At 35.4% G+C, this 27,572-nt stretch overlaps 1 protein-coding gene across 7 annotated transcripts in view; it reads left to right on the top strand.

Moving 5' to 3' along the window:
* ERBIN (erbb2 interacting protein) overlaps positions 1-26,300 on the top strand; it is a 124,573-nt gene extending 98,273 nt beyond the window's left edge. For 6 of the 7 annotated variants that reach the window (XM_074532951.1, XM_026796921.2, XM_026796922.2 and 3 more), the window contains 8 exons: positions 1,562-1,745; positions 2,547-4,068; positions 11,711-11,854; positions 12,653-12,784; positions 14,459-14,668; positions 15,722-15,814; positions 16,402-16,476; positions 19,167-26,300. In XM_074532951.1, coding sequence (XP_074389052.1) covers positions 1,562-1,745; positions 2,547-4,068; positions 11,711-11,854; positions 12,653-12,784; positions 14,459-14,668; positions 15,722-15,814; positions 16,402-16,476; positions 19,167-19,274 — 2,468 coding nt within the window. In that variant the 3' untranslated portion in view covers positions 19,275-26,300. The remainder of the gene's footprint in view (positions 1-1,561; positions 1,746-2,546; positions 4,069-11,710; positions 11,855-12,652; positions 12,785-14,458; positions 14,669-15,721; positions 15,815-16,401; positions 16,477-19,166) is intronic. The other variant, XM_074532952.1, reaches the window with a different exon arrangement.
* The last annotated feature ends 1,272 nt before the right edge of the window (positions 26,301-27,572 follow it).

Genomic DNA, 27,572 nt, shown 5'->3' on the forward strand with positions numbered 1-27,572 from the left:
TCCATGCTAGAGAAATTTGTGTTAATATCTTAGTTTTCTTGATTTTTGTCAGTTTAAATCAGACAGGAAGAGAAGTGGCATATGTTTTGGGGCATTTGGAGCTTGAACACACTCTTGATGTGCTTAAGAAAAGGATTGCAGAGAGTGGTATTTATTTTAGAAATTGTCTGTAACTCCCCCTTCACCCAGATTTTCTGAATTCTTGCTGTGATAGGCAGCTGCTATAACTGCTGCTATAGGCAGCATATCACTTTTTAAAATTTCTCTACAGAAGCTGTGCTCTCTTCCTAAGGTTTAAGAATAATCCTTTCTTGTGAAAACTCTTTCTCCAGGGTTATTTTACTATTTTATTTTTCTTTGCTCCTCTAGCATCAAAATTCTGAATCTGTTTTTTTATTAACTAAATTTTATATTCTCTGAAATATAAATTTCTTCTGAGTAATAATTTCCTTAAGACTAAGAAATGGCCTAGGATTCAGGGAACACATGATATAGAAAGAGGATAGCGAATAATATTTTGCTTCATATGATATACAAGTCCAGTACTTCCAGGACAAAAAGCTTTTCTGGACATTAGATGTAAAAAGGTGAGATTTGGTGAGGAGAACCCCATGGTGGAAGCGGGAAGTCTGCTGAGGACCACATACAGATGAAAAGGTGGATGTTTACCAATGCTGTCCTTGGACTTTTTTGTCTGACTAAAGTACTAGGTCAAAACTTCTTTCTTGTCTCTGAAGACAGACATTAGTTCCACAAAATGTATGCGTTTGGCATCTGTAACTGGCTTGAAGCAAAAATTTAAATGTATTTGTTTCTACACTCATGTCAGAATCACGGCTGCCTTGAATTCCCCCAGAGAAATTATTTTTATACGGATGTAGTATGTAAGTATGCATACACTATGCAAGAATCAATGTGCACAGGGGTAAATTACTCTGAAAATGTTGTCCTAAGGGATCTGCAAAGCATGGGGATGCATCGAATTCAAAATCTGCAGGAGAGCATTTTCCATTGCTGATTTTTTACTTTACTAGAAAGCTATACAGAGCTTATCCAGTGATCTAGATAGTTCCAGAGTACTTGATTTAGTTAATAGCTTTAATAATGATAGACTATTCAAAACCAGGAACAGCATACCCTTTCAAAATACTGCACGTGAAGCAGTGTGCTTCGTTTTCTTAGAGGCCCACAAACTCATATAATGGGCAATTCTGAAGTCCTTATAGTAACAGAAGTATGATTTGACAGATATTTTAAGGAAGTATTCAGTAATATAGAACTTGTGTATGACAAGGGAAATGGGAATGAAGCAAAAATTTAGTTGTAATTAGCAGATAAGGGCTGTTTACATTAGGCAAAATATTTTAAAATATAGGAACTATTTCCAATAGTATTTTGTAAGTTTAAATGAATTTTGCAAGGGTGTTAGCTTACATTTTAGTTTCTGGTAGTAAGGATTACTGAAGAACAACAGACAGTTTCTAAATACTATACATACACATATGAAATGGCTATTAATAAGATCTGTGTGTCTAATTAAATTGACAAATTTTTATTTCAGATGATTCAAAAGATACTGATTCCTTATCAGATGAAGCTACCCACAATAGTAATCAGAATAACAGCAACTGTTCCTCTCCTTCTCGAATGTCAGATTCTGTTTCCTTAAATACTGACAGTAGCCAAGATATTTCTCTCTGTTCTCCTGACAAAGAAACACATGGTGCTGTTCTGTCCAAAATCAGGTTTGTAAGACACTGTAGACCAATAAGAAGAAACATTAGAAAAATGTTACTTATTATTTTATATGGTGTTCCTTCTTTTAATTCATTCATTTATCATTAATTAAATATTTAAAATTTCAATGTTTTATAATAGGGTTAATAATATTCTCTTAAGGTTAATAAAGTTCTGAAAAATTAAAAGGAAAAACTTTCAGAGACTAGCTTTAGTATACAATACAGGGTTCTCATTTCTCTTAATAATAGGGTATAATAATTTTATCTTTTTAAGGTTTTTATCCCTACAAAATACATCAGTATCCCATTTTAAAAGCTCTGTGTTATTTGCTTACTTTTGAAAATCAATCTGATTGCTAGCATGACCATTAAAGGTTCTTAAAAACTTATAAAGATTGGAATTACAGGCTGTTACTCTTCTAGGAGTTTTAGTTTAAAAGTGCCATTTTTCATAAAAACTGCTAATACAAACAGGAAAATTGTCCAAAATGGAAACTAAAAGAAATTCATAAAAAAGTAAGTTATTATCACTTTGTACTTCTTGACACTTTTGAACTGTTTTTAATTATTCTTGTTGAGTTTAAACAAACTTCTGAAACCATGGGACGTAAAAACATTGTCCAAATGAGCTCTTTATATAACACATTTCTTCAATAGAGGATAGCATATCATAAATCTGTTTCTTTGTCCTGTTTTGTATGCACAGCATGGTTACATATTAATAGTAATTTTTTTCTAAAATGATACTTAAAGAAATACATTCATTCTTAGGAGAATTTCTTTAAGAACCATCTTTTTTTCTTCCAGGCAGGAAGATGAAAATTTGAATAATCTCTTGCAAAATGGAGGAGAATTGAGTATCACAGTTGAAGAAAAACTAAATGTGCAAGAGAAGGTTACAAATTTGTCTGAATATGAATTGAGCATTGAAGAAAGATTAGGCCTCCTAGGAAAAGGTGTTGATCTAAGTACTCCTATGGAGGAGTCACAGAAATTAGACCAAATAAACATGAATATAAATAAACTTGTTAGTGAAGAGGCAGTGCCAGTTCCAGTAGAAAAGTTAGAAACACAGAAAATGGTTTCAGTAATGGGCTTTTTGAATAACAATGCAAAAGAAGAAAGTGAGCACTTGGAAAATGGAAATAAATACCGTGTAACTAAAGTAAACGGACTTGCTGAGGAAACAGTACATTCTCCTAGTAAAGAAAAACTAGCAAAAAGCACTACAGTTGATGGGGATTCTGCTGAGCTATCTGTTTCTAGAAGCACTGAAGATTTGTCCCCACAGAGAAGCGGTCCTGTGATGAAATCTCACAGCATCACAAGTATGGACAGTGGTGGGCTGAAAATCTATGATACTGTAAATGAGAATGGATCTCAACAACCAAACTCAGCAGTAAAATCAGGATCAGATACTGCAGATGGAAAAAACATAGTCCGAAGTAAATCTGCTACTCTTCTCTATGATCAGCCTTTACAGGTTTTTCCTGGGTCATCATCATCATCTGATTTAGTATCTTCTACAAAAACGGTGTTCAAGTTTGACTCAAATCACAATCCTGAAGGTGCTAATGTAGTGAGGGGATCAGTGACAGGCGGTGCACAGATGCTCTGTGCTCCCCAGTATAATATTCAGTACAGCAGCAGTGCAGCAGCAAAAGATGCCTTATGGCCCCAGAAACAAAACACCCAAGTAGAACAGGGCACTTTACCTCCTTCACGTCTTCTTAGGTCTGACAGTACAGAAACTCCCAGTTATGTAAAGCATTCTGGCAACATGAATTTTTCCAATCATAACAATGTCCGGGCCAGCGCTGTGTACAACACTCACCAGCGGATGGCTGGGAGACACGCAGATCTGTGGGCTGTTCCTCCCGGTGACAGACTGCTCCCAGGAGCAACCAGGCACACGCTTCAGAGGCAGAGCAGTGTATCTTCTACAGCTTCCATAAATATTGGGGATAGTGGACCTTCAAGACGAGCCCAGGTTCCTGAAGGGGACTACCTAACATACAGAGATTTGCATTCGATGGGCAGAGCTGCAGCGGTGATGTCGGGACAGCAGAGGCCTCTCTCTGCCCGGACATACAGCATCGATGGTCCCAGCGCGGCCCGGCCGCAGAGCGCGCGGCCCTCGGTCAGCGAGATCCCAGAAAGAACTATGTCAGTCAGTGACTTCAACTACTCGCGGACTAGCCCCTCCAAGAGATCAAACCCAAGGGTTAACTCCGAGCACTCCCTATTAGACCCTGCAGGAAAAACTAAAGTCCCTCATGACTGGAGGGAACAGGTGCTGCGACATATTGAGGCTAAAAAGCTAGAAAAGGTAAAAACAATCATTCTATTTTTTTTTTCTACTTTTCTGTTACCTAGATGTGGAATAAGGTAAACACTCTGTTTTGAACAGCTTTTAATTACTAATGAAAATCTAATTTTGATCCTGCTTTAAAAAAGATAAATGTGTTTGTTATGAATATATGAGAAACACACTCAGATGGTAGACTGAACTAAATGAACTTTTCCCCCAAAGGAAAAAAAGATCTTTTTCCCCAAAGAAATAAAATTGCTGTTTTTTTTGACATCATACTTGCTAGCTTAGCCAGACTACTTTTGAATACATTAAATAATGTCATACAGACCTGCTGGACTGCAAGGCCAGCTCAAAAAAGGTAATTAAGGTAAATTTTGTTGTAGCTTTGTATTCACAATTTACTAAAATATTCCCTTACATTTCTTGATCTTTTTGTTCCACCTTTTTTTCCACCCTATTTCTTCTCTTTAAGAACATGGAAAAAGAAAATCAGTAAAATCTATTTAGAAGTATAGGTCTGCAGCTTTAGTTGCTGAGGAATTCAAAAGCCATAATTATCATGTATTTGCCTCCAAGCCAGTTATCTTTTGAAGTTGGGTATCTGACAGATTGTTGAATGAATATTTATTACTTGCTGTGAGATGAGAACACTTAAAAATCTTGTTCATTTCAGAAAAATCACAGTAGGTTTTGATATAAGTAGAGATGATGAACAGGATTCTTTATGTACTGTAAATGCCATCAAGAATTTGAGCTGATAAGTAGAGCTGAACAATTATGTATCTTCAAAGAATTTGAGTAGAGCCTGGAAGAGTGTAATCTGTCCTGCTAACCCAGTTGAAAATATCATCACTAAAAATGGCTTGAATGTCATTTAGCCAGATCATGTTTCTTTGGAAGGGAATTAAGTATCCAAATGGCATTTTGATTGTGCCAGTTAGATGGATTTTGTTTTTTAGTTTCTTTTCTGAGAACATAGTTTGCTTTGTGGTTATTATGGTAACTACTTGAATATCTGTGATGGCTAGAGAAATTTAATTGGAGATGGTTGGAAAAAATACTTTTAACTATGATTTTTCTTCAGAAATCCCAGTGTTTGGGGGGAAGAGTTTGCTTTTTGCGTTTTGGGGTTTTTTTGGTTGGATTTTTTGTTTCAAATTGGATAAATTCTGGTGACAGAAGGGGATGGGTTTCATTTTTTATAGACACCTGCACAAAATCTGTACGTATTCTTCTGATCCAGCTGGTCACCCACAACAGGGAGTGTCTTAGGGTAGTACTGTGCTGTCATGTGAGGACCCCTTGTCCCACAAGAGGGTCACTAATCTCACCATGTTCCAACTCTAACAAAATGTGCATTCCCTTATTTTCCATTCTCCTGGATGGATGTATCAAATCTTACATGAAGTGACAAGAGAAACAAAAATACCAGCAATCTTTGAGTACAAAGGGAAGCAGAGCTTCAGTGCCCTGCTACTGCAGTTGTTTATAGCTTGTTCATTGGCATGTTAGGAAGAGCGTTTAATATGATTAATATGCAGCAGTGATATCTGTTTGGGTCTGCAGCAGTGTAGTCACCTTTACTTAAATGGCATTGACTGCCTGACTTGATTCCCATCATATCTGACAATACTTTTCATTGTGCTTTATATGTAAACTTTAATTTTTTCTACTAGACTGATGTGGAATAACTGCTATTAATATTTTAGCTGTGCATTTAATTTAACAGAACTTTTAAGTCTGTTTTTTATGTTCTTTTGTTTTGGCCTTGAAGTTTTTTAAAGCAGTCTTAACAATCTGAGACTTTTTTATGGGTTTAAAGTAAATGTTTATATTGAATTGTCTACTATATATTCTTTAGGATATAACCAACTTAAAAAGAAAAATCTGAATTGTGGAAAATATAGATATGATCCTGTATGGCAGCTGGCAGATATGATAATGTGGAGATTCTAGCAATCAACTGAATATTTCTTAGTTCTTTTTAAATAGCAGCTTTGGTATTTCTATTTGTAATTAAAAATTAGCCAAGTGGTGAGGGTGCTTTATCTATAAAGCAGATTTCTGAAATGTTTTGAAGTCTGAAAAAAAAAAAAAATCCAGTAATTAACAATCCAGTTTTAACTCATCTAAGGAACAAGCTCAGTTACAGGGCTTGTTTAAGGAACTTTTATTGGAAACTACTTTGACAAAGCTTTCATGGATTTAAAATGGCACTTTTTGTAAAACATAAGATGCAACACAAAAAAAATTACAAATACAAAATTAGACATTGTGATGAATATTTCATACCTCTTTTCTTGACCAGTATAGATTAATAGTATTACTTTTGCTGTGACTCTACTGTCATTGATTTTAATCATGTTTATGGTTTGTGTCCTTACAGATAGAAATGCTTATTAGAAAGGAGGGTGTGGTTGGTGGGCTTGTGGGGGTTGGTTTTGTTGGTTGTTGTTTTGTTTGGTTGTTTTCTTTTCTTTTCCTAAGCTCCTGAAAGACTTGTTAATTGTGTTTTTATAACATTTAGTATCTGAAAAGAGAGGGAGGAGTGAACCCACTTAAATTTATCCAACAGTGTCTGCTTATTGGACAAATTGGAGAAACTAGTTCCTTATTTATTAGCTCTTTTTACCTGAAATTTGTGGGAAAAACTTTTAGGAGTTTAATTTGCTTAAGCAAAGATACAAACTAGTTTTAAGTCTAGCAAAAATTATTAACAACGGGTTCCAGCCAAATAGCTAGCATTTGTAATACCTTTAATAAGCTGTAAGAGTCATGGTCTGGGCCATTCATTTAGGAGTTGGACTTGATGATCATGATGGGTCCCTTCAAACTCAGAATATTGTGTGTTCCTGTGAAATGTAGAGAATAACTAAAATTATCAGAGTGAATGAAGGTGAAAATAGTTCATGAGACCATTTGTAAATAGAAATTCTGCATATATTAGAAGAAACAATTTGCTTAACTGATGCAAAGCATATTTTATTGGGGGAGACAGGAGCTTATTTAAATGTGAAACTGCTCTCTAGTGGTTGCATACGTAAGATGTTGGAAAGCATGCGGTCAATTTGGCCTTACCTCCGACTTCATAAACTTAGTGCAGAGTTTTAGAAACAGTAATATTTTTCAGCATATTTTCCTTTTTGAGTGTGACATACCCATTTTACTACTTAGTATGCTACACTAGACTCTTATAGTACTCCTGTTGGCTTTTAATTAGGAATTGAAACTAAAATTCCACCTGTGTAAAAAGACTAGGGTCACACATTTATGATGGAGAAATTTCTTATCCATAAATTGCAGTAAGAAGTATCTGCAACAGTTACCTGCTAATATGTGTTACATGACTTTGCTGAGCATACAAAATTAGTTACTGAGTCTGATTGTCCTTTCCTTGCATATGTATATTTTCCTTTTTCTGTTGCAAAACACATGGGAGTTCATTAGATGTGTGTTTGCTTTCAATTCTAATTTAATCTGAAATTAAATCCTCTGTTTTTTATCTACTTTATCTACTACTTATCTAATATACAGATTGTCTAAAATGCATTCCGAGGAGGGATAGTAGTTTAATACCTACTTTTTTTTTCTTAGAGTTGTCAGTCTACAGTGCCTTATTAAAAGAAAAATGTCTAATAGTTTCAGTACTGATATGGAATTGCAGTTTTAATTAAAGTTTGAAACCTTTTCTTCAACACATTTTTCTATGCCACATACTTAACATGCAAAAATATTTTAATTTACATTAACTCAGATCTTCTCCCTAGTTAAACTTGCTTCAGTGTGTCAAGGACAGTGACTTCAGTCGTTCTGTGCATACATAAAATAAAACACTTAAGTGTTCACAAGATTGCAACCTGAAGAATATTTTTCCATAGTTTCATATCCTGATATATTACCAGAAGTATTATCTCTTTAGTACTTGTTAGTTTTACATTTTGATTTTAGTTATATTTGTTATTTTTTTCTTTTTTGAATGGACATCTGAACCATATAATATTATAATATATTTGTGGAGTTCAGAAGTCAAACCAACATGCTTTAAAAGGAATAAAATTCCTGTGCATTTGTTATGTAAACAGTAAAAGTTCTCAATCTGCAAACATTTTCTGTCAGTGGAATTTAAATTATATGCAGTTTTTCCATATGTAACTCTTCAATACGAAGAGTCTGTTATGTGGATAGTGGGAATGAAAACTGAAGGGATTTTTAGACACTTAATATTGTCTCAAGGGGTTACTTATGTCCACCTTTACCCTGCAGCTGATTCTAGGTAATGTTAAATAAATCAATAAATAAAAAAGACTAATACTTAGGCTTAGCAGTTAAGTTACCAGTTTAGGCTCTTTCAAGATAAGTACAATGTAGAGTCTTGTTCCCTGCAGATATTGAAATTATTAGTTCCTTTTCTATGCCCAAATTTCATGGCTTGCCATTTCAGACTCCAAACAGTCTTAACATTACAATATTATTCTCCTAATAATTACAATATTATTCTCCTATAAAAATTACAATATTATTCTCCTATAAATTCTCCTAAATAAATTCCACTACTTATTTTCTTGCACCTAAGTAAATGTATTAAGGCATTTCAATTCCCAAATCACACCCTTTTGGAGTCTGAAATGTTAATTCTTTTGTAAGCTGCAAAAGACAGAACATATTCCAGTATGTATCATCTAAAAAAACACAAGTAAACCTCAGAATTATGCTACTAGCTACTTCCCTGCATCTAAGCTGATTCCATTGGAGGCCAATTTGACTACAATTTGGAATTATTATGATGAACGCACTGATTATTACTTTGTACATAGCCATTTTTTCTTGATGTATTGTAGTTCCCAGTATGGACTATTGATGGCTAAATAACTGATTTCTAGTAAAAATATATTAAATTAAATATAAATATAAATGTAATTTAAATATATTAAATTATATATATCTAATATATATAATTAAATGTACAGTAAAAATATACTGAAAGATGACATGTATATTTCTTAGTATGTATCACTTCAGAGTAACTGAAGTAATTCTTCTCAGGCCTCAAATATTTGAATTATTATTTTGCAGGCCATTATGCCTTATGACATGGTAGCAAACCAGGACTAATGGAGCTGGTACTTAGAATTAACAGTCATACTTAGTGTGAAGTTTAGATCATGTATTTATTCCATATTCAATTTTTAATAATTCGTAGTGAAAATCAGGGTGGTTAATGACATTTGATATTTAGATTTCAGAAGGTGTGTTCTCTGGTGCAGCAGTCTTCAGGAATTTTTCTCAGAAATGTACACCTTCATCATTCTCACATTGAGAAACAAAATTAACAGGAATGCTGTTCACACTCCAAATGCATCAATTTCTCTCTTCCCAGCTAGAAATAGGTGGAGGACAAATACTCTTGTTTTGTCCCTAGGAATCTCTTATTGTGTAAAACTTAAACTTTCTTACGTGACCATTTTAAATAGTATTTGTTTTGTACTGTTAGTACAGCTTCTGAGTTTCTTCTTACTTAAGTGTTGAGGTGCTGTGCTCACGTAGAACAGGAGAGTAATGGTGTTTGCAGTGTTCTCAACTCTTCCCTACATCAACTGCACAATCATTTCATGTACTTGTGGAAGAAGTCTCTTTCAAGAAAAAAATATTATAAACCCTTGAAAGTTCATATTTCTCAGATTATGTAGTCACCTTGAAAGTCACTTAACTGAAATCTCAGTTTCTGATGTACAAGTTTGTACCTCTGTAAATTTTAGGAAAGTTCTCCCTCTCTGTTGCACATCTATCTTAGATTTTGAATCCAAATTTGCATTGTTACATATCTCTTTTGTCACATAGATCGTTGCTATTTATTTGCCATCTGTTTGGCTCTGTCTGAGAGTGAACCCAGTGGATCTAGGGGACTTTAGAGTACGATAGTCTGCTAGAGACACTTTGAAGAGAGAATTTTTTAGTCCCACCATGCATTCCTTCTATTTGTATCAGTCTTTTTGCCACTTACAGAGGATGGAGAGATATAGAAGCCTCTTGAGAGCTTTCTGTAAGGATACTTCAAGGAATTGCCTGTAGTGGTGGGGCAAGAAGATCACCTTGTTAATTACAGACACTGTTATGAAAAGAGTAGTAAAAAGATGGTTTGAGGCACTAAGAAGCTGAGGAAAATTGGTTTTGGCATTTTTGCCTGGGTGTTTAGCCTAAAGCTTAGAGGAGTAGTAAGCTCAGATTTAATGTTTAGTGAATGTAAATTTAAATGCTAAGAACAGTCTTCCTCTCCCAAGAAAAGGAAAACATCTGCAGCTTTGTTTGGAAGTTTGAAAAATCCATTGGCTAGAGAACAGGGAAGGCGTAAAAGAGAAACATGAAGAATGCTTACTATGTCACTGAGACAGAGGTTATCCAAGAACTCCGGCCAAGATAAAACCAGTATTGTCAGTAAATACTGTTTTTCAAGGGAGTTTGCAATGACTGTGCTACCAGAGCATCATCTGGGGAATATGACTATGTAGAAGCATACGGCTTTGATTATTAAACTAGTTTTAGTTTCACAAGATGAAGCTAGGACAAAAGACCAGATGTTTGCCTAAAGACTAGTGACTATTTTCAGAATCATATTAGTATACGTAGTCAACAGGCAAATGCCAAAATGTGTTTATTCATGTAGGAATTGTTACAGTATCTTAGTAAATTATAACTATTTTGAAAATTCCTTTCTTTAACTCAGAAAAATTAAAAGCATTACACAAAGCAGCTTTGAATTTGCTGGCTATTAATGCTTTGTGGTGTATCTTTTTTCTACGATAGTATTTTTTTCATGGGATTGTCACATGTTCAAGATAGCTTTGTTTTATTTATCAGGTAGCCCGTGGAAGGTTTTCTATTTCTTCCTTTGCACTGTCTTTTTATTTTGTTTTGTTATTACAGCTACAAAAGACCATGGTGGCAAGATGGTAATGTCTCTTGCTTTCATTTTGTTATCCTTGCTAATACTGCAGGGGTCAGGTTTGTAAGCAAATGAAGCTCAAACCAAAGCCACTGTCGCATCTGTCCTTGCGGTCACGTTACCTCTTTGATTGCCTACAGTAGCACAGGGGTAGTCTCAGTTTCGTTCATGCCTCTTCCTTTAATTGAGGCTTGTTTACGTTCTTGAATGAAGTATTACTGTAATGCACTGGATATTATCAGTGTGGTTATAGCAAGAAAATTCAGTCAGTCAAATCTCTGTGTAAATTTTTATTTGTACTTTACTAGTAGTGGTGTGGGGGGATAAGACAAAATAGTAGACAAAATAATTAGATAGATTTCCACAGGTATTTTACTTGACTGCCAGCTTATCTTCCTATAACATACTCATTATGTTGCAAATATAATGAAAAAGTGAAAATTTTGATAAGCACCTTTGTTGTTTTTTCAGACACGTGAATATTTCAATTACTTTATTTACATGTAATTCTGCATGTGAACTGGTTGCATGCTGATTTACAGTAAATAAAGGTAAATAGGGTCACTGAGTTGTGTTTATACGTCACAGTGGTACTGTTCTTGCATGGTTTTATCTTGCATGACAATGGAATATTGTTTGTATTACATGTATAACATGTCTTGTGGTTTATGCATGCTGCACTAATCTCTGTGTTAAATCTGTCCCCTCTTTATTCAGAGCATGCTGTCTCGGTCCTTTAATTCCAATTATGCTGCAGTTAGCAGCTTTCACTATGGCAGCTCTAGGGATCTGCATGGCAGCCAGGGTAGTGTTGCCTTGAGTGTTGCAGACGGAAGAGGTTCTGGTGTGCACATTGTTCGAGTGAGTACCTACAGGAGGCTATTGCAATATATAGCGGGGGAAAGAATAAACTGTAAGGGGGTCCTTAAATTGATACAGTTATCCTTTTACATATGCACAATGCTTTATTAAAATAATATAATTTATATGCTGAAATTATTTTTTAGGCATGAAATATTTTACCTTTGCTTCATATGCTATAAACTTATTGCAGGGCTTTTCAGTTTAATGTCATGAAGTTGAGTAGTCTAACTGGCTTTGTAGATGGTTGAATATGTGTAGAACTGTCTGATTTCATTGTACATTTGTGATCAAAAGATTACCATTCTGAATTTAACCTAGCCTGATAAGGTTTGAACAAAATCTGACTATTATTCTTCCTCCCCCAAAAGAAATTCTGATGATATAAACTGTACTGTAAGATACTGTAGGCATTCAAGAAAATTTGTAGTCAGAAAATATGAGGAAATGAGCTTTTAAATGAGCACTCTGAGTAGTGTGTATGGCATCCCTAGTGAGCTGGATAAAGTCATCAGGAGACTTCCTTGAATCTTTGACTAGTTAATCCCTGGGATTTGTTAATTAATTTACTGCTGATAAAAGACACCTCTGCAGCTGTGGGATTTTTAAATGTCCATCAGTATTCTATTGGGTGTATGTCTTGGTTAGTGAGATTTTCTGCACAGATAATGTCCTAGTTAATAAAAAAAGATAAAGAAAGATAAAGCCCTTAAAATATTTTATCCTGAGTTTCTATTGAGAATTTTTAGTTTTTATTATATAAAGACATTTGTCTTTACCACTTCATTCTGTTTAAAGCATCCCCAGGCTTCTGCTCCAGGAGACCAATGCCAGGATGAAGTATTCATTTCGGGACAGCAGAATTACTCATCTGCCACGCTTAGTCTCAAAGATGTTCCTCCAGACAGCATCAAAAAAACAGCTGTGCAGGTAGCTGTCTGCATGACAACATGGATAGGACATTATTTGCTTTTATTCTTAAGTCTGTATATTTTATTAGCAGTAGAAACTTACATTGGGATAGCAGTTGGAACTAGGGCTTCTTTAAAATGTAATACACAAGCTTCAAAAGTGACAAAAATGAAACAGCATCCTCAATGAAATGGTTGACTCTATGAAGGAAGATGGTTCTTACTTTTCTTCAGTAGGTAATTTGGAAAAAGAAATCCGCAGCCAAACAAGTACTTGCAAGTGAAAATTGAAATATAACAGATGATTTCTGAAAAGTAATACGAAGCTGATTAAACCTTCTAAAGAACAAACTTGAAATGTGTTGTGATGAAATTGTGATGATAAACCAGAATTAGTAGGAAACACTTTGTATTCATCTCTAAGCACCATGTCTGGAAGTGGGTCTTACTACCATGAAACTAAATGGATTTTTGTAAATTAATCAGCAGAAGCTGATTTTACTCTTACACCTTCAGTAATTTCAGTTGCATTTCTACAGACAGTGGGTATTGGGAACTTGCACAGCTGTGGATACATTTTACCTATATAAACTCTACCTCTGGCAACAAAAAAGTTTTCCTGTTATACTTCAAGTTTTCAGAAAAGGCATGTATATTAAATATATATGATCTGTAAATAATCTGAAAATGTATTATAGACACACATTATCATTTCTCAGAATCAGTCTGACATAAACTCAACAGAGCAGATTCTGATATGTGTCCATTCACATAGCATGGTTACAGGTTGAAATTTGCACACTTGTTACTTGTAACACTGAGTGAGTATTTTAACATCCTTGTATCCCATAACTAATATGATACGGGTGGGAGGCCAATCTGTTACTCAAGTGTATAGCAATTTTGGAATTATACAGATGAATCAGTGACTAATTAAGGTGGATAACAGCATGAGATGTAATGGAAAGGGGGTAAAAAGGCAGCGCATCTCAACACAGCTTCAGTGAGGAAACATTGCCAGCTCCAGCATCATTCCTGGTGACATGATTGGAATGTTCTTTATGTCTTGACAGCTGTGTACCTCACTGCTGCTTGTCATCATTATTCCTATCAATCAGTTACATATCCATTAAGAAAAGAGTAACATTTTTTGGAAATACTACAATTTTGATATTAAGATCTTGAGCTTGGATGGGAACTTGCTCAAGGAGTTTTCTTGTGAAGTGATCACCATAATATACTTGGTGAGCATGTAGTCTGCCACGCCTGGGATAGGGAGTGGGAGTTTTTAGTTTTCTATGATCTGTTGGAAATTGTTACAAAATCTCTGAATTTTTTGCAAGAAAAGCACAGACTATAATGGCATGAATCAAGTGTCAATACCATCAATTGCACTGCTGGAAAATAATATTTGGGGAAACTCAGTGAAAAAACAAGTGCTAAAAGCAAAGGCTGTATATTTTGTGCTGATAAATTAGCACTCAAATAAAGATTTTGTTTTTTCAAATTGTTCAGTAGGTCAGAGCTGATAGCTATAAACAAAATGGATGTAATTGTACATGATCCAGAAGAGTAGTTTTAATAATGTTGCTGAAAATTAAGAGCAGTCACATATGAGAAGAATTGAATTAATGAAGCAAGAATTGAGGATTGCTGCTTATAAAACGTATGACCTTGATAATTTTTTTTTCAGATGCCTTTAACAAATGGACAAATGTGCCAGCCTCAGAGGCTTCCAGCAAACTACAGCCAAGTCCATCATCTCCCTCCTCAATCATCAGTCGCAAGACATCCATCTAGAGAACAATTAATTGATTATCTGATGTTGAAAGTTGCCCACCAGCCTCCCTATACCCAGTCCCAGTGCTCTCCCAGACAAAGCCATGAGCTGGCAAAGCAAGAGGTAAGAGTAAAATCTATCTGACAGATACAACATCTGTCAGTCAGAGACCTTGTTACATTCTTTTCATTTATTATCATTTCTTTGTGGATGGTGACCGAAGCAATATAGGGATTTACCTCCAGCAAAAGATCTCAGATAAATTCTATCCCTCAGATCACACATTCCTTCCAGTTTTGAGAGAAATGTGGTAGGATTTTAACTGAATACAGCAGAAACTTTATCTTGCATCTTTTTACTGAGCTAAAAATTAATTTCTCAACTAAATTTATTTATCTCTGCTTCAATATTTAGCTAGTAACTGAAGAAAACACAAAGTCACAGTACAACTTAGAGTACTTTGCATCTGAAATGGTTAAACCTGCAAGTGCAGAAATGTGTATCCCTAAGCAAAAATCCATTAAAATGTTGGAGCAATCTGATGCATACCTGATAATTATGCAAATTATGATAATTTGTTTATGATAGATATGTATATAAGAAATTCTTACACCATTTAATGACCCTGTCCTTGTGACAGCCCTCTTTCTATATTGTTTTTTTTGAAAAAATCCTGATAACTTCATTTTCATGCTGTGCTAGAATGAGAATGTCCACTTCCTGTGTAAAATAAGTTTTTTATTCATCTCTTCTAGCAAGAGAAAGAGGACAGTCTTGGCTATGTACCACTTGCAGTCAAAGTAGGAATGAGGCTTGATTTTCAGAATTTACCTAGAGGTAGCAAAGAAATAGGAGTAAGAGATTCTTTCACATAAGCATGTATATTTGCTGGGGGCATGAAAGTAACCCACTTAATATTGAAATATCTCTGAATTTAAAGCCCATGTGACTTATAATAATAGTGTTATTGGAATAAAACTTAGGTACAATCTGCATCATGTTATATTGCAATTTTGTTCTGCATTAATATTATGAGGTATAATAATCTCTGACCTGCTTTTTAATTTTTTTAATTTCAAAGGTTTTATTCACCTGAATTCCTAATAATTTCATTACAGTAGCTTTGAATATAGATTTTTCAGGCAATTAATCTTATTTTGATTACTAATTACTTAGATTCGAGTGAGAGTTGACAAAGATCCAGAACTTGGATTTAGTATATCAGGAGGAGTTGGAGGGAGAGGAAATCCATTCAGACCAGAAGATGATGTAAGTATTCTATACTAATGCTTCTTGAAAGCCTTCTGATCTGTGATGTTTCTCATGTTCAGCAATGGGAGGAAAGAAAGTATAGATATTTCTCAAACCACTACACACCAGGACTGGAAGCGAGAAAATTGGAAAATTATGTAGAAAATCAAGGTTGTAGGTGGTCACAGTTGAATGACACTACATATGATTATTCCAGATGAGTAGTTTTTTACAGTGGTTAACAGTTCTAGTTATCCGTTAGCAGATTTGAGATAGTGAATTGTGGAGTGTACAATTAGGAGTCCTCTTATAAAAGAGATGGTGACTTAGCCTACAGCTCTATTTCTAGTAGTAGATAATTCATGTTGATATATACATCTGCCAGTTTAAACCAAGGTGGGTCACAATTATCTTTAAAGATAATTCTGTATTTTTAACATCAGGAAAGGGAGGCAGTTGTAAAAGTCAGAGACCTGTAGAATAGCATTGCGTTCTCTTCTGCTTAGGATGGAAATTTGAAAAACTGTTTTGAATTACATCTGTTTGATGCTATCCTGTTATTCATAAATAAGTTGTCAAAAATATTCCCACATCTGTTTTTCAAGGGCATATTTGTAACCAGAGTGCAGCCAGATGGACCAGCATCTAAGCTGTTACAGCCAGGGGATAAAATAATTCAGGTAATGTACTTAATGTAATTAATGACAGTAATGACTTAATTAACTAGCCTATGTAATATACTGGTTTGGTTTCAGTTCGCACCTAAGAGCAGAATGTTTACTTTTTTCTTTGGCATCTATTTTGATTTTTTCTTTGGTATCTATTCCTGATACATTCTGGGATGAAACTTCATTTTCTGCCACCTAACACACCAATAAATGACTCAGACTAAAGCACAGTGAATAATTTTTTCAAAGTCTGAACATTTTTCACACATCTGAAGACAAAAAAAAGTGACAAAAGATGTCATTTGAGACATTTCATTAGGCTGTACTATCATTCAGTTGCTGCATTTGTGTTCGTTCACATCGTGTTGAGAACAATGGTTGTCTGAACACCAACAGCTGCCCCTGACAGCTGCTCCCCACAGTTGCACTCTCCTGTTACATCCCTCTCCATGCTGCAGCTCCTGCCAGCCTTTGCTGGCCTTTGCTGCTCTTCCCCACTGGCAGGCCGGACATGCATGAGCCCTGGCCAGAGCTGCCCTTTGCTGCCTGGTGTCTGCTGGTCACAGCACGCACCTCCTGGCTGCCGTCTGCTGCTGGCCAGCCAAGTCACGCATTTCAGGAGCCATGCCTCTGGACTGCAAGCTGTGCTGTTGCTTTTTCTAGGAAGTCTGTACCTATCAGACCTTTTCTGCATTCGATTTGTTTGAAGTTGTCTTGTATAAATGATCTCGTAAGTTATTAGGGGAGGGGTCAGAGAAATTAACAGTACGTTTGTAGTGCCTTACTTTCTAAACCAAAATGAGCTAGTGGGACTTTTGAAAATTGTTCTAACTACCTTTTAATTCCAGAACTTGTTAAAAATAGTTATTTATCGTACTACGAAAATGTTAATGGAATCAACTGTGCTGCATTTCAATTTTCTAAAAACAGAACAAACAAAAAGCCCAAAACCAAACACCGCAACCCCTACTACTGTCTCAATTAAACCACAACATCCTGTGAACCATATTCTAAAACAAAGCCAAATTGAAAACTCAGCCTAGTTCTTCAAATGAAAGATAAAGCCAAAAGGCACACAAGAAAACTGAACTGAGACTAAGTCGTTCCAGCTAAAAGATGGATTGTTCTTAAGCACAGTAAATAATTTCTACTTGTCTCTCCTCACTGGATGAGAGAGGTCCTAGTTCTCTTACTGATACAGGGATGGTGATAACCTAACACCCAGGGTTACCAACACATACATGAACAGGAAGCATGTTAAAACTTTGAAAAAACTACTAGCACATTTGTTACGTATTTATAAAGTGGAACATACCTGAAAGGTAATTTCTGTTTTGTGGTTTATTCCTGTCTTTATAAATGCCATGCAGACAAATCAAATTACTTAATGAAGATTTTTTTATGTTGCCACTGCTTGGGTTTTTTGCTTATTGTTTAATAAGGGATTCAATTTGAAAAAGAGCTCAAGAGCAAGTTGCACTTCCATGCTTAGACAATCAGAAGCCGCTTTATTTCTCATAACAAAGAGTATTTTTTAATGTAACAGCACATTCTTTTTAGCTGCGATAGCCCCAGTGATGATGTAATGACAGTCCCACTCTGTCTTGAGCCACTCAGACTTCATTTTTTTAATGAATACCATCTCTTCTAAAATGCCTTTGCTATGCTTGATTTTGCAATGTTCTCTGTAAAACATTCAGTAGGCATGCATATTACAATGCATGTCTAATACATATTTTTAATAAAAGTACACTATATGATGAATGACTAGATAAATGAAAGTAAGACTTAAGACTAGGCTAGGACATTCTGTACAAATTATGATTTGAAAGGGTTGTTGCCACTTTTGCTCTCTGAACAGTCTACATAAATCTTCCTCTGCAAATCTAGAAAGATGTGAAAACCCCTGGTTTTCTAACCAAGGGTTCAGCTGGTAAAACAATGATGGGATAAGAACTGTAACATTCAAAATGTCACTGCTAAGGCACAGAGAGCACATCCAGTTCTCTGTTCCCTGTCATCACACAAGCAGCTCAGGGAAAAAGATGGGATGCACAGCTGGAAGCTGTAGCAGTTTAAATGGACAAATTTCTCCTTTTGCAACATTTTGCTGACCAGGTTGAGCATGATCTTGCTCTGGTACACTCAGAGGAGTTGAGCCGTAGCCACGTTTTCCCTGTCTATTGTAGGCCACTTGGGCCTGTCTGTGATTGCCAAGACAAACTTGTCCAAGAATAACAATATTGTTTAGAGTCTCCACAAATACAAGTTGGAGATTATCTCAGAGTCTAACACCAAAAAATGGCTCCCAGTGCCATTAATGTTTTTGTCACAGGACTCAATAGTTTTGATTTATCACAGATGCCATCTCTAATATTCTGATACTTAAAATAGGTTTGTGTCATTTGTAGCCCATTTAGGATTTTTTGGTGTGGCTGTATTACAGCTGATGTGTTAGATGTCTGATGTTAATAGCTTAAACTGCAGTTTTATTTTGGTTATTTGCAATATTCTTCCAAGGCTGATATGGTAATTTAGTTTTTTGTAGCATGCGGGTACAAATTCAAGTAATCTGCAGTGATTTATTCTCCGCATTCATATAGAAACCTTAAGGCTTAAATAAATGTACATGAAGTAATGAAATATCTTTTACTAACATGGAATAAAGACTGTCATTTTCAATTTTAAATATTTCTTTTTAGGCTAATGGATACAGCTTCATCAATATTGATCATGGACAAGCAGTGTCGTTGCTAAAGACTTTTCAGAATGCAGTGGAACTCATTATTGTGCGAGAAGTTTCTTCATAAGTACCGTGGATTGTGGGGATAAACCAACAGAATTCATTGAAGGACTATGGGGAAACTGAATATTTTGCATATTTTTATACATTAAAAGAACTCAGAATTATGATCAAAATTTGTACAGGAAATACTGAACTTGTGGTTAAAGGGGGAAAAACCACTGTAGAGAACATACAGGAAATAATTTTGGAAATGTGTATGGTGAATCAACTTCTTTTTAAGCATTATAGCAATTTAAGGATCACTTCTCCAAGAACAAACCTGTGTTGTTTTTTTGTACAGATGGTAGGTTTATTTTTGGATAATTCATACACATTACTAAACTTTGTGCAAGGCTTTGCGAAGCCTCAGTTGTAGCCAATGGACAGATGGCAGGGCTGTCTGTCCTGTAGCTGTTTATTGCCTTTATTTTTATTCACCAGATATTAATGTGTTACGCTGAACCACTTCTGTAGATACGAACGGGGATATGAAGTGTTGGCTTTGCTATGTGCACATTGTATAGATGAATGGGTAGATGGAAGGTGGTGCTGGTTGGACGGAATAAAGGTCAGGTGAAACAATTATCTGCTATCTAAATCTGGAATCAGGAGAGAAGAAAAAGTGTTTAGTTCTGGAGTGTACGTCTACCAATAGAAAATGCAATAAAAGCTTACGGTGTTTTTTTAGGAAGACTGTAACTACAAATTTGTGATATTATACAGGATTTGTTCTTAATGTAGTCATTGAATATTCATTTGCCACATGTCATTCATGTTTAGTTGTTTTCTTGCATACGTAATTTTTTCAGCTGTACTGTGGAATTGTGCCCAGAGATTTTTCTCTGCTATGGAAATCCCCAATTTTGTGGAAATGGTGATAATTTTATCTTTATAAAAAATACTCCATTTTAAGCTGACAGATTTTAAAAATGAAACTGAAATGGCCAGTTTTTAAGATTGTTGCCTGTAATATAAATTTAAACATACACAAATGATGCAGGAAAGGTTATGAAAGACATCTCAATTTTTTTGGCCTCTGCATTGCCTTGTTAATCAAAAAGGAAACCATACACATGGAGCTAGGTAACCAAAGCAAGTTTGTGAAACTTTGAGCAGTGATGGAGAATTGCTGTGGTGAGATGGAGAGTAAAGGGAGAGTGTACTTAAAACTCACCAGTTCGTAATGAGGTTTCTTAAAGGGCTGTTCCTACAGGTAACATTAAATGTGAACTAGACACTTCAGAGTCATTAAAGGGTTTCTGATTACATTGATGTAATAGTGATTTACCACAGGCTGCCTTTGTTCCTTATTACTGTATAAAAGGTTCAATTATGCTTCTATTAATTTTGTTTACCAGAAACATTATCTTTCTCCTTTGTAATTGAATAGAGACTGCATAGTCTGCAGTGATAATTCATACACGGTTGTTATGGACCAGGGAAAAGTGCCATAGAAGACCGATAACTGTTTTTAATCAGGGCTAATAATTAGCCTGTCATTGGAGCAATATTCAATTATTGCAGTTCATTTTTAATTATGTACAAGTTGGTAGTTTGGGACAGGTATAAGCGCTTTTTTTCAACCCAAAAAGTAAATGCTTTTAATAAAGCTAGCAAAAACACCAGCTTCCCTTAGTTTTGGAAGAATGAGCTGGAAGAAAAAGGAATTATACATAGCTAGCAGTAATAAACAGGCAGTACTTTTTTAATAAGTGAACTCCAATATTATTGCACTTCTTTCAAAGATGTTAACTATTGCTTATTGTACTGTGTATAGTTCTAATAATTTTAATTGAAACCCTTTAACAACTCTTTGTATATTTTAATTCTTTTTAGTTGATTTTCAGTAATATTTGCATAGAAAATGATTTTTTTGATATATTAGCAGAAATGTGCTGTATTTTGATAAAATTCACTTATTTTCTGTGTGCTGTTAATCTTAAAGAATGAGAAACATAGCTATATAATGGCAGGCTTCAGTGTTTAGTTGTCATTTAGTTTCTATTTTTTTATTGAAAATGCAAAATGTTCACATCACGTGTTCATTACTTTTAATCATGTTATTTTTATCACACACTGCCTTTTAATGGGGATACATACAGACAAGTCCTAAATTACCTTGGTCTTCTATAAAACCTGTATCTATGAGAAGGGAAAGTCCAAAAAGCAGAACTGATTCTTTACTGATCTTGGACTGACTTTGTATACATTTTGCAGTACATTTAAATATATCACTGAGAAATTATACTGTATTGTATTTTGCTTTAATGGTAACAGAAGTTTTAAATGTTGCTGTGTCACTTAATTTTCAGATTTATGTATCACAGAAAAATTCTACCAAAAACTGTTCGGCTGGTAGAACTATATAAGTAGAGATTTATAGCAAGAAGTTTAGTACTTCTTGTGGAAATACTTGGCCAAAGCTTGTCTTCCGTCAGTTAGCAAATTAATTGTCTAATAAAACATGGATTATGCTGATTTTACTCACTAAATGTTTGAGTTTTCAGTGAATTGAAATGTGTTTGTTTTGTCAGTGTCAGTGTGTGAAGGTAAACATGTCAGACTAAATGATTTTGTGGGGAGTGGGAGAAAGAGGACTCCTTAACTAGTCCAGCCAGAATTCAAAGGAGCAGAGACAATATCAGCACTTTTCAGTTTGAATGCATTGTAAACTACATTTTGAATAGAATAAAATCCATCAGCAACCTGAGTTACTCAGCATGGCAGTGAATTGATGCAAACTGTGTTAATTCTTTCTATTCTTAATAGTTCATTAAAGAATCAGTTCAACTGATGTAATGAAAAGATGAAGTCTCCCACTTATTTATTATGTAAATACCTTTTTAGTTTCTTTTTTGAATGAATTAAGAAAAAGTGTAAATATTTGAAATCATTCTATGAACACAGACATAGCAATAAGCAACACACAGAATCAAACATTCATTATTATTTTGGTTTTGTTTAGAAATATTCCCTTGTCAACAGCTATGTAATGTTTCTATTGATCAGCATTTATTCAACATTCCAAATTTTTGTATATAAGAAGACTGTTTCTGAGGTAACACATGGAGAATAGATAATAAACTAATGCTCTTTAAAGCTGTGTGAAATTGACTTATTTAAATTTTAGGAAAAATTCTCCATAACATTATTTAATTATCTACAGTTTTTGTAGACCTCAGTACTCAATCAATGTGCATTAGCAAAGTCTTATTTGTGTTCCTGCCTCTGTACATCTCAGTGCCCATGGGTCTGTTCTAAGTGATTTCCTTGCAAGACTGGGTTCTTCACAAGAAAGAAATGTTTTTGTGAATAACCCCATGTGGTGGGTAAACCTTGCCTTGATGCCAGGTGCTCACCAAACTGCTCTATCACTCCCCCTTCCCTAGCTGCACAGGAGAGAAAATAAGATGGAAAACAGCTTGCATTTTTAAATGAGGCAGTTTACTAAAGCAAAAGAGAAAGTTTACTCACATACAAGCAAAGAGAAAATAAATAATTTTATTTTCTACTTCTTATCAGCAAGTGATGTCCAGCACTTCCAGGAAGCATCAGCACAGGCAGAGGTTGCTCCGGAACGCAAACACTTGAAAAACAAATGCGCCACCTTCATCCCCCTCTTCTTAGCTTTTTTTATCTGAGCTGATATGATGTGGCAAGAAACAGACCACCCTTTGGTGTGTTTGTGTTAGCTTTGTGTCCCCTTCTTGCTCACCCCCAGCCTACTGATGAATGTAAGGAACACCATGCTGGTGCTGTGCCAGTACTGTACAGCAGTACTGTAGCTACCAGTGCAAAGCACAGCACTGTGAGGGCTCCTGTAGGGAAAATTAACTTCATCTCAGCTGGACCCAATGCATCCCAGTCTTGCAATAAAATCATATTAGGGCAGTAAGTGGCTACTGTCACAAAGAGAGGACTTTAGTTGCAAGTTTACTGCTTTTGATAGGCAGAGAGAAATGCCTAGGTTGGTGAGTAGGGTTATAATTAAGAGTATGCTGAAAGCACTCTGAAGAGGTGTACAAGGGTAATGTCATAGAGAAACTAAAGAGGTAGGCACAGCATTTCACAGGAGAGCTAAATTTGGCTTTACATCCAGTTTTCTTGAAAATCACAAAACAATGTGGTAACACAAATTGTTTCATCTTTTTGTCCTCTGATATACCAGTAACACTATGTTCTACTTCCTCTTACAGAAAACTGATTCTCACTATTAACAGGTTATGGCTCTGATGACCCTGGAGTGTTGGGCCCCTTGTTATTTAGGTTTTCTATATCAGCTCTCTATTTGGACATGATTTCATAACAGTTTACTTTTTCATCAAGCATCTGAGAATACTAGGTCTAACTTCTGTTTTTCTGCCTGAAGGTACTTTTTCAGTGAGAAAATGTATTTTTTGGTATGCTGTCACTACTGCCATGCATTATATTCAATTTTGGAATGTGTACGGAAGATTCTATTGCAATATCTATGAAATTGCCTTGAAACTGGAGCTCTGCTACACCATTAAAACTGCACTACAAGTAGGAGCCTTACATGCAGTGCTGGAAGCCACCAGTTTCCAGCTATTACCTTCCACTGCTATTCCACCTGTAATTCTGCTAGTGACAGACTGCCCAGGTCTGCATTGTGGGGCCCAAGGCTCTTGAAGCTATTGGGTCTGAAAAGGTCCTCTCTCCCCGCCAGGGCCTCCCAGGTTGCTGAGTTCCAAAATTCCTCTGCTTAGCAGCACAGGTCTTGCAGGAAAGGTCATGGGTGGGCCCTAGGTGCTCCCTCTGATCCAACAAGCCTCCTCCTAGTGCCTGCTGAAGGGTGAGAGAATCACCCTCTCCAACCAAGGGCAGCTGCAATGAAGGCTACATGCTGCACCAAGGGCTACTGACCACACTTGCTACAAGCCACCAGTGTCCCCAGGCCCCAGTCGCTCCCTTGCCTTGTACCTGGCAGCAGCAGGTCCCTCATTTTCCCTCAAGTTTCTCAGAGGGTTCCTATGAGCATCTGGTCTCTTCTACTGCTGTCTGAAAGCCTCATTTCAAGTACTTAACAGCATCACCCTTCCTTGCAGTTCAGGCCCTCTTCTCCCTGGGACTCCCTCATTTCCAGCTCTTTGCTCCCTTTTGTTTGCTGTACCTGAATATTGTCTGTGAGAATGTGACTTGTATTTCAGTTCTGCAATCTAACTATTTGAACTATTGCTTTGTATTAGGGATAAGCATTGGGTATGGAAAAAGTAGCAGCTGTTTGGCTTAAAGGAAAACATGAAATGAGCACTAAATCTAGTGTTTTAAACTGCATCAGAAATACTGTGCTCAGGACGTTGTGCCTATGGAAAGTAATTCGCAAGTGTGGATAAGCATTACTGAGCTGTGAAAGATTCAGTTAACATACAGCTTGCAATACTTGAGTCAGGACACTTTCAGCCCCTCATATTTAGATCAATACCTGATTAAAAGCTTTAGAGGTGCACTTGGAATGTGCAAGAAAACATATGACAAGGCTGGTAAGGTTCCTGAGATGGTCAAGAAGAGCTCCTCATGAAAAGTCATGTTGCTGAAGTAACAAAGTATTCTGCATGGCCCAATCATTAGATCATCAGGAATTAAATTTCTTATAACAGTAGTCTGCAACATCTATTTTTGCAGCTGCGTAACACAAGGGGGAGTGTGGCTCTGAGCTGCATCCATTTCATGAGGCATGGCTGGATGCTGCAAATGGCTGAAATGTTTATGCTTAAGTATTGTTCAAAGTAATGAAAAAAAAAAACCTGGCAAAATATTCACTTTTGTTTGCCAGATGTGGAAATACTGACTGGGACAAACCTTTCATGGACTGTCTTTTAATAGAGAAAGTGGTAGCAGATGAATCAGATGCTCTACAGAGAAATTCTCATTTAACCGCTAATGTTGGTAATTTATGAAGGAAACTTTGGAGAAAAAAACAACATTAAAAAAAAGAAAAAAGCAAAAAATGGGTAAAAGATTTCTACTGAATTATAAGTATGCACTAGCAAAATACAGGATTTGTAAGTATAGTGCTATGGCTCTTAACATCAGTGTTTTAGCATATTTTATTTATTTTCATCTGCAAAAACTTCCACTTACAACAGAATAATCAACAAATGGTTTTGAATATGGAGAAGGTATTTTTTGCTGAGAATGTTCCTGCCAAAAACTACTTCAGCTGAAAGCTATGGCTTCACTACAGAGAAACTGAGGTTTACTAATAAATATTGAAACAGATAGTAACAGCTGGTTAGCTGACATAATACTAAGTCCTGGAAAAATGAAATAATTATGTTAAATTGTCTCATTTGCTATCTGGCATGAGCAATGAATGATGAGGTGGGACTTGATGCATGCAAGGGTTAGAAATCATGCTGAAAACCTCCAAACAGATAAAACACCTAAACAAATTTTTTTTTCTGCTGCATTTTAATTTTATGAAAACACACTGGATGATTTTCTGACTCTGCAGTATACAATGTATGGTGTTATTTAATTGCAAATGTAGTTAATGTATTATAGATTGAATCATTATGTGCTTATATTTTAAGACATTTGAAGACACACAATAATACACACACAAAAAATCTTTATTAGAGTTACTACTTACCAAACTCACTTTGTTTTGTAATACTGCCTATTTTATGCAACTTAAAAAAAAAAAGGTGGAAGTAAAACATTAATGTTTATCTGCACCAAATTTTAAACTTTTGTTTAAAATTTAAATTCCAGTTTAAAATTAAGCTCCAGTTTTCAAACTTCACATTTATAACGATTCTATTATATTCTTATGCCACAAAGAAAACTTCTTGCCCTACTCCTACAAAATGTGACTGAAAAGGAGAAGAAATTCATCCAAGTGAATTCAGTATTTTCTATCTAACACCTTTGAATTACCTTGTTCAGACATGGTTTTTTGAGGTTTAAAAACATTATCCCCTTATATAGAATTACATGCTGTGATTTCCAGCAGGATAACCTCACAGCAAAGAAAAAAGATGCTTTTTTTCACTCCAGTGGGCACCTACCCAAACAGTTCCAATTGCATGTACTGCCACAAAAACAGCAAGTAGCAAATCTCCTAGCAGACACCCAGTTTAATTAAATTAAAAAAAAAAAAAAAAAAAAAAGGTGAGTTTTTACATTTTCCTAGACACAAACATAGTCACACATATGGGTATTAAAAGTATATCATAAAACTATTAGTTTATCTACTGACATTTAGACTTTTATATAGCTTTTAAAAAGGATTTCTTGAAATTCCCTTTTGAAGAAAAAATGATTCTGTAATCCAAGAAGTGTTCTCTGTAGAACAGATACTAAATTTCATAAGTAGAAATGCTGCCCTGAAAGGTAAGTGGATAGAGATTCTATTTTCAGATTAAGATTCTCAAATCTTAACTGCTTTTGTGCATTTTCCCTCAGTTTCTCAGTGGTGCAGATACTCCTCCTTTGTTAATATGTGTTTGGAGATTCAGAGTCAGCAACATTATCTCAGGTTGTCAGCGAACCCCCTCATTGTATTTTAAAGTAAGTTTAAAAATAATTGTAAGTCAAGATGAGCTACTCCATTTTTGATACAAGCAATTTTATGGGGAGAAGAATGTAATTGTAAAACACATTTCTAGAGCTGCTAACGTGACTCTTCTAATTGAAACTGCTGTGCTCAATACAGCAACCCTAAATTTTTTTCATGTGTTTGCTGTAAAACAGATAAAAAGCAGATGCAGAAATCTTGCAGCTGTTTCAGTTTACTTGTAAAGCTGACTGCCATCCAGAGGCAGCAAGTTTAAAGTGGTTTCAGCTGCTTACACTGACCATGTAGTATTCATCTGTTAGTCTCATCATAGGCAGGATTCTAAGATTTCTAGATGTGTAAACTTGAACCTGGGGAAAACAATTACTACTCTAGAAATTTTATCTGGGAAAAATATTTTCATAATTTTTCTGGGTAGGTCTATAAATTGGTCTTATACTTTCGCTTTAAATGATTTTATAGAACTTTTGGGATTAGATTGTGGTGGATTGGAGATTGGAGATGTGGTGGATTGGAGATTACTACACAGAACCAAGAATTTGTTTTCTGTAAGATGTTTTTCTGTTCTACATGAGTCTTCTTTAAAAAAACTACATAAATTATACTAAGGCATGCATAAAAATGAGAGCAGTTACCTGATAAACTTTAAAGGCATAACAATGGAAAGGGGATAAAAGCCACTTCTTGTACTTGGGAAGCACTGTGGATCTGCTGGAGTTTAGAATAAAGTCTGTTGTCTTTGAAATGTTCTGAAGTTAACATTTTCTGCTTTGTCTGTATTTG

This window comes from Zonotrichia albicollis, chromosome Z (genome assembly GCF_047830755.1).
Source record: "Zonotrichia albicollis isolate bZonAlb1 chromosome Z, bZonAlb1.hap1, whole genome shotgun sequence".
Taxonomy (NCBI): domain Eukaryota; kingdom Metazoa; phylum Chordata; class Aves; order Passeriformes; family Passerellidae; genus Zonotrichia; species Zonotrichia albicollis.